Raw genomic sequence first — 6,000 nt, 5'->3', positions numbered from 1 at the left:
TTTACAAGCTCCAAAAGTTTCGACGTGCAGGGGGGCGGAACGTTGAGCTCACGGTACACTTCATTAGAAAATGGGTATCATGCGCGTCGAAGAGTCTTGGCAACTCTGCCGTCCACGCTCACTACCAAGGAGGAATTGCCTCTTTATTTGCAATTCCTCCCTTCAACCATTTCAATTAATGCAGCTAAATCGATACCTCGCCCTCCTTTATAAGTTTCAAAAATTTCGACGTGCAGGGGGCCGGAACGTTGAGCTCACGGTCCAATTCATTCGCAAATGGGTATCGTACACCTCCAAGAGTCTTAATAATTATTCTTATACACTCAGTCTCTAAGATGGTTCTGAAATGAGGTTTTAGGCAATGATGCTTTTTGCCTTTAAAGTATATTGTTTTTCTGATTGTTCTGTTTCTGTATGTTAGTATGCATAAGAACTCAATAAACAGATTGTATATGAAAAACGATTACATATTAGAACTAAATAAACAGAATGGTAAGTGTATTGAAAGAACTGTTATGTTCCTAGGTTCAGGGGATTTTTTCTGGGGATGAGATTTATTTTGAGTTTTCCCCCATTTTGTGAGAGATGAAATAGATAAGACACATTTTAAAACTCTGATAGACCCCAAAAATTCTAAGTAACGATGATTTCATATTTCACCTCGCAGTTCTTCTTGAGCAGCTCTATCTATCCATACAGATCCTTACAAGTTTCGGCCCCATTCAAAGCCGAAAAATGAGCTCAAAAACTCCGAGACCTAAAACCGGCAAAAAAAGCTAGAAAAAATTGATGCGGTGGCTCAATTGGTAGAGTTTTGGATTCCAAATCCAACGGTTGCAGGTTCGAGTCCTGTCCGTGTCAAATTGACTTTTTTGTCATCATATTCATTCATTTTGGGTTTTAAATGGTTCAAATCAATGATTTTTTTGGATTCAATGCTTGATAAAAAAAGCTTAAATAATTAAAAGTGGTTTTGTTTTTTCGCGTATTAGGTTAAGTTCGCTGAATTTTTTTTTTTTCAGATAAGGACCCTTTAGTATATGAGTGCGTATTGGCATCTATTTTGTGTAACAAAAAAAGACCCTTGTCGGTTGTTGGTTGTACCTGTATATGGCATGGGAAGGTTATGTCCATGATGCATTCTTGAATTCCTTTAAAAGATCCTGGGAGATGGGTGGAGGGTCACTCCATGTAGCCTTTTCTCGGTGGTGGGGTTGCCTCGATGACCTATCTAACGCTCGTTCTGTATTCATCGAAGCCCTGATGTTTGATAAGCACATTCCTTGGCTTAGTAGCTATTGGTAGATAAAGAGCCCTAACTTTCCTCTTACAAAGTTTGGGGTTTAGGGTATGGGGTTTGGAATGGCCTGGTACCCTACTACCAACGAGGTGTATAGATTCGTCGATATATTGTTAATCCAGATGGTAGAGTCTGATGAATCTTAGCTCGGTGGATTACGGATATCAAAGCCATTTCCCCTCGGAGTATATTTAAGCTTTGCATTCACCATCCTCGCTAATCATTACTTTAGAAAGGGAGCATTTAGTGGAGTAAAACTATAAATGGTTATGATCACAGTGATTTGATATTTTTTTTTCTCCAACTCCCTTTCAATAAACGCCAAGAATAGATAAGCTTAGACTGCCAAATATAAAAGCGGATTAATCATCCCTAACTTTCATTTTTGTGTTTCATTTTTCATTTATCTTCTTTTTCCGTATTTAACTTCCTTTTCAAATTATTTTTGACAGCCGTTTTTGACAGGCTCATCCGAAAAAAAAAGCCAGGAAATTAAATAAGGAACGCAAAATAAAAAAAAAAAGAAACTTTTCTTTTTCGTTAATTTTTTTACGTTTTTCCTATCCGTGCCGCAACCTTAGAAGAATTTTTTTATCAGCCACGAGCCTCCTTTAGTTTGCAGAAGATAATCTTTACTTGCTTACTTACTTACTACATTATCTTAACAAACCACACACAGATACAGATAAACAGATAGAAAAGTACTTGATACGCACAGCTTCCATGGGTCTATCATTTAAAACCTTCAATTATATTGGATATGGAATCTACTATGATATTAAAAGTAGATTACCCTATTACAAATCAGATTTCAAAGATGCATTCAATTATCGAGTAATACCTTCAACCATATTTATATTCTTTACAAATCTATTACCAGCAATTGCATTTGCTCAAGATATGTTTGATAAAACAAATCATGCTTATGGAGTTAATGAAGTCTTACTACTGTCAGGATTGGCGGGAGTTGTATTTGGATTATTTTCAGGACAACCCCTTTGTATTGTTGGTGTAACTGGTCCAATATCTATCTTCAGTTACACTGTTTATGAATTAATAGAACCTAGAGGGACTCCATATTTCCCATTTATGTGTTGGATATATTTGTGGTCAATGATTTTTCATATTATAATAGCGGTTGGAAATTATGTATCATTTCTTAAAATTATAAGTTTATTTTCATGTGATGTATTTGGATTCTTTATAAACATTGTCTATATTCAAAAGGGGATTCAAATCTTAAATAATCAATTCAGAGAAGTAGATCTTGCTAGTGGATATGTATCAGTCATGATTTCATTATTGATGATTATATGTGGAGTTGGATCAATTATATTTGGGAATTATTTACATTATTTTAAACCTTGGGTAAGAAAAATATTTGCTGATTATGGAGTAGTAGTCCTGGTTATATTCTTTACTGCATTCATTCATTTTGGAGGACATTTAGAAGAAACTACATTTGCAAAATTACCAGTCACTGCTGCTTTCCAACCAACACATTCTGGATCAGATAGAGGACATGGTTGGTTTATCCACTTTTGGCCAGGTGAAAATATTGCTGTGGCTGATGTATTCTTAGCTATTCCATTTGCTATATTATTAACGTTTTTATTTTATTTTGATCATAATGTATCTTCGCTCATGTGTCAACTGAAAGAATATCCATTAAAGAAACCTGCATCATTCCATTGGGATTTCTTATTACTTGGAATCACAACCGGTATTGCTGGTATTTTGGGTATACCTGCTCCCAATGGATTAATCCCCCAAGCACCATTACATACCGATTCATTAGTCGTACATGATAAATATGGGAAACGATTATCAGTCGTGGAACAAAGAGTTACAAACAGTTTACAAGGAGCATTAACTTTCGTCATGATGACAGGTCCATTTTTAATTCTTCTTGGATTAATCCCTCAAGCTGTCCTTTCTGGATTATTCTTCATAATGGCTATAACAGGATTGCATGGAAATATCGTCACCAATAGAATTCGTTATTGTTTCTTAGATGAAGAATATATCGAAAATGATCCATCTTGTCCCCAAGTCTGGAAAGATATCAGTAAATTCCCAACCAAGAAATGGTTCTATATCTATACTGTATTAGAAACACTTGCCGGAGTGGCGGAATTTGGAATCACATTAACAAAAGGAGCAGTAGCATTCCCTGGGGTGCTTTTATTTTTTGCATTCTGTGCCAAATGGGTTTGGCCATTATTTATCCCCAGAGAAGAATTAGATAGATTGGATGGGGATGTGGCCGATGAATTTATACTTGAAAATTTGGCAATTGTCGATATTATGAAACGGAAACATGCAAAACAGGATCTTGAAAAGAATGAGGATATTCATACTGGGATGGTTGAATGTGATTCTAGTAGTAATAGGACTTTCTCTAGTTAGTTAGCTACGATTGATTTATTTATTTCGTTTTGATTGATTCATATTGGGTTATTTTGGCTTTATAGATTTAATAAAATTATTGGGTAAAGGTTTCATCTGAAGCATTAAGTAAAGAAATCTAATCCCCCCCTTGATTTGAAAGGATCTCAAGTCTAGACAAGCAGATTCATGTAGATCTATGTATGTCAATGCAAGGCACTATGTAACTCTTACCTCTGGATTATATATCAATCAAGGGAGCGCGTTAACGTTGTATGTTCGATTCTTCAGTTGCAAACAGTTAGTCAATAAATTAGATATGTTTTTGCAATTATAATTTTCATACTTTTATCAATTATCACTGTGCAGGTAACCTAACCACTAAAAAATATCCCGCGGCCCAACAGTTCGACGGATCCAAGAAACAAAAGACAATAATTGATATAGAAATGGTGTGAGAAACACTGGACTTAAAGCTTATATTGTCCCGGGTATTCGTTTTGTAACCCGGAAGCTTGCGCGCGCTATGAATCACCTGATGTTATGGCACTTGCAGCATAAAATGAAACTTGCTTGAACAATTTTTTCTTAGTCTTTCCGGTTAAGCCAAAAAAAGATTAAAGCTTATTACAAAAAACTATCAATGCATATCCTATGAGTGACTAAGGCTCAGTTGGTGTGCGTGCGTTAGTAGATTAAGCTTTAGCTCTCTGATGTAACTGGTGAGGATATGAAAAAACCGAATGCCTGTATCAAATGGTTGCCGTTTTTAAATGGAAGATTTCATTTATTGTTGTATTGTGCTAATTGTTAATCTTATTGTTCCAATTAAAAAAATATTTTATAATTAGAAAAACGACTAAAAGTTATTTCAAGTGGAGAGAAAATAAATCAACCGATGTTTTTGATCACGAATTGTGGAGTATAATTTACCAACCAATGAGAATTGACTTTGGGTATTGAGTTTTAACCATACATAAAATCAAAACCTTCAACTATACCATTAGCCAATGGACATATGCAATGTGTCAAAATCACATTGTCAAAATAAAAAAGTTTGAATTTCTTAAATTTTATTGTTCCTTCCAAGAATTTAATAAAGCGTTTTTTTCCAAGGGGGGGGAGGTGGATGGAAGCCGGTTAAGGGGGTTTACACATAATCATTGTATAATAATTAATTATCGACTCTTGAGTCCATCCCCCATGAAATTTTTAAAATTATTTAAACAGTTTGAAATTTTATTATTCTTTTTCAATTTCTTCTTCTTTTATTCTCAAAACCACCGAATTCTCTCTGTTAAACGGTAATCTATCTATCAACTAAAGTATGTCATATAATTTTGCAAACAAAATTGCCATTGTTACTGGTGGTCTTTCAGGAATTGGTTTAGCCACCACAGTTAAATTACTTAACTTAGGTGCAAAAGTTGTAGTTGGTGATATTACCCCAGCTAATAAAGTTGATGCTGCTTTAAATACCATTAGAAAATTATCCCCCAACAATCATAGTGTTCAATTTATTCATACTGATGTGGCAAAATTTGAAGATAATACCAACTTAGTTGATTTTACTCTTGATGAACATAAAGGTTTGAATTTTGTTGTTGCTAATGCTGGAATGATTAATACTACTTGTTTAGGAGCTGATGAAACTTTTGATGAATTTAAACGTGTTATTGATGTAAATCTTAATGGATTATTTGCACTTAATAAATTGGCAATTAAATATTGGGAAGAATTTGAAAAACCAGGAAATATTGTTAATGTTGGTTCTATTTTAAGTTATGTTGGTAATCCTGGTTTAGCCAATTATACAGCTTCAAAAGGTGGTGTTAAATTATTAACTCAAACTTTAGCAATTGAATATGCTAAGAAGGGAATTAGAGTTAATTCAGTTAATCCAGCATATATTAAAACTCCATTATTGGATGCCTTGGAAAAGAAGGTTTATGATGAATTGGTTTTAAGACATCCAATTGGTAGATTGGGTGAACCTGAAGAAATTGCCGATGCAATTGCATTCTTGTTGTCTGATGAAGCATCATTTATTACTGGTATTTCCTTGTTAGTTGATGGTGGTTATACTGCTCAATAGTTGGACTTTTACTTTATATAATTTTTATCTATTTGACAAATTCGTTTTTTGTTTATAATGAAAAAGTGATTACGTTATATATTACTTACTACCTAATCTCTTACGGTATTTGTATGTCTTCAAATCGAAATATAGTCAACCCTCCTTTGCCTTGCCTGGATGGTATCTTTTTTTGCAGCAACTGCGTACCCAGCTCATCACCCAAAAAAAAAATACA

At 34.3% G+C, this 6,000-nt stretch overlaps 2 protein-coding genes across 2 annotated transcripts; both read left to right on the top strand. All coding sequences in view use genetic code 12, as the record gives it.

The window, feature by feature from the left end:
* Nucleotides 1-2,023: 2,023 nt before the first annotated feature.
* Nucleotides 2,024-3,709, top strand: J8A68_000172 (uncharacterized protein; the record flags this gene model as incomplete). Its single annotated transcript, XM_049405343.1, has 1 exon — nt 2,024-3,709. One exon carries the CDS (start codon nt 2,024-2,026, stop codon nt 3,707-3,709), a length of 1,686 nt encoding a protein of 561 aa, XP_049266529.1.
* A 1,306-nt stretch (nt 3,710-5,015) lies between these two features.
* Nucleotides 5,016-5,783, top strand: J8A68_000171 (uncharacterized protein; the record flags this gene model as incomplete). The annotated part of the gene is made up of 1 exon (XM_049405332.1): nt 5,016-5,783. One exon carries the CDS (start codon nt 5,016-5,018, stop codon nt 5,781-5,783), a length of 768 nt encoding a protein of 255 aa, XP_049266528.1.
* Nucleotides 5,784-6,000: the final 217 nt, after the last annotated feature.

This window comes from Hemisphaericaspora subhashii (assembly GCF_019202705.1).
Source record: "Hemisphaericaspora subhashii strain CBS 10753 chromosome Unknown scaffold140, whole genome shotgun sequence".
Lineage (NCBI taxonomy): Eukaryota > Fungi > Ascomycota > Pichiomycetes > Serinales > Debaryomycetaceae > Hemisphaericaspora > Hemisphaericaspora subhashii.
This window is presented reverse-complemented; position numbering and strand designations above follow the sequence as displayed.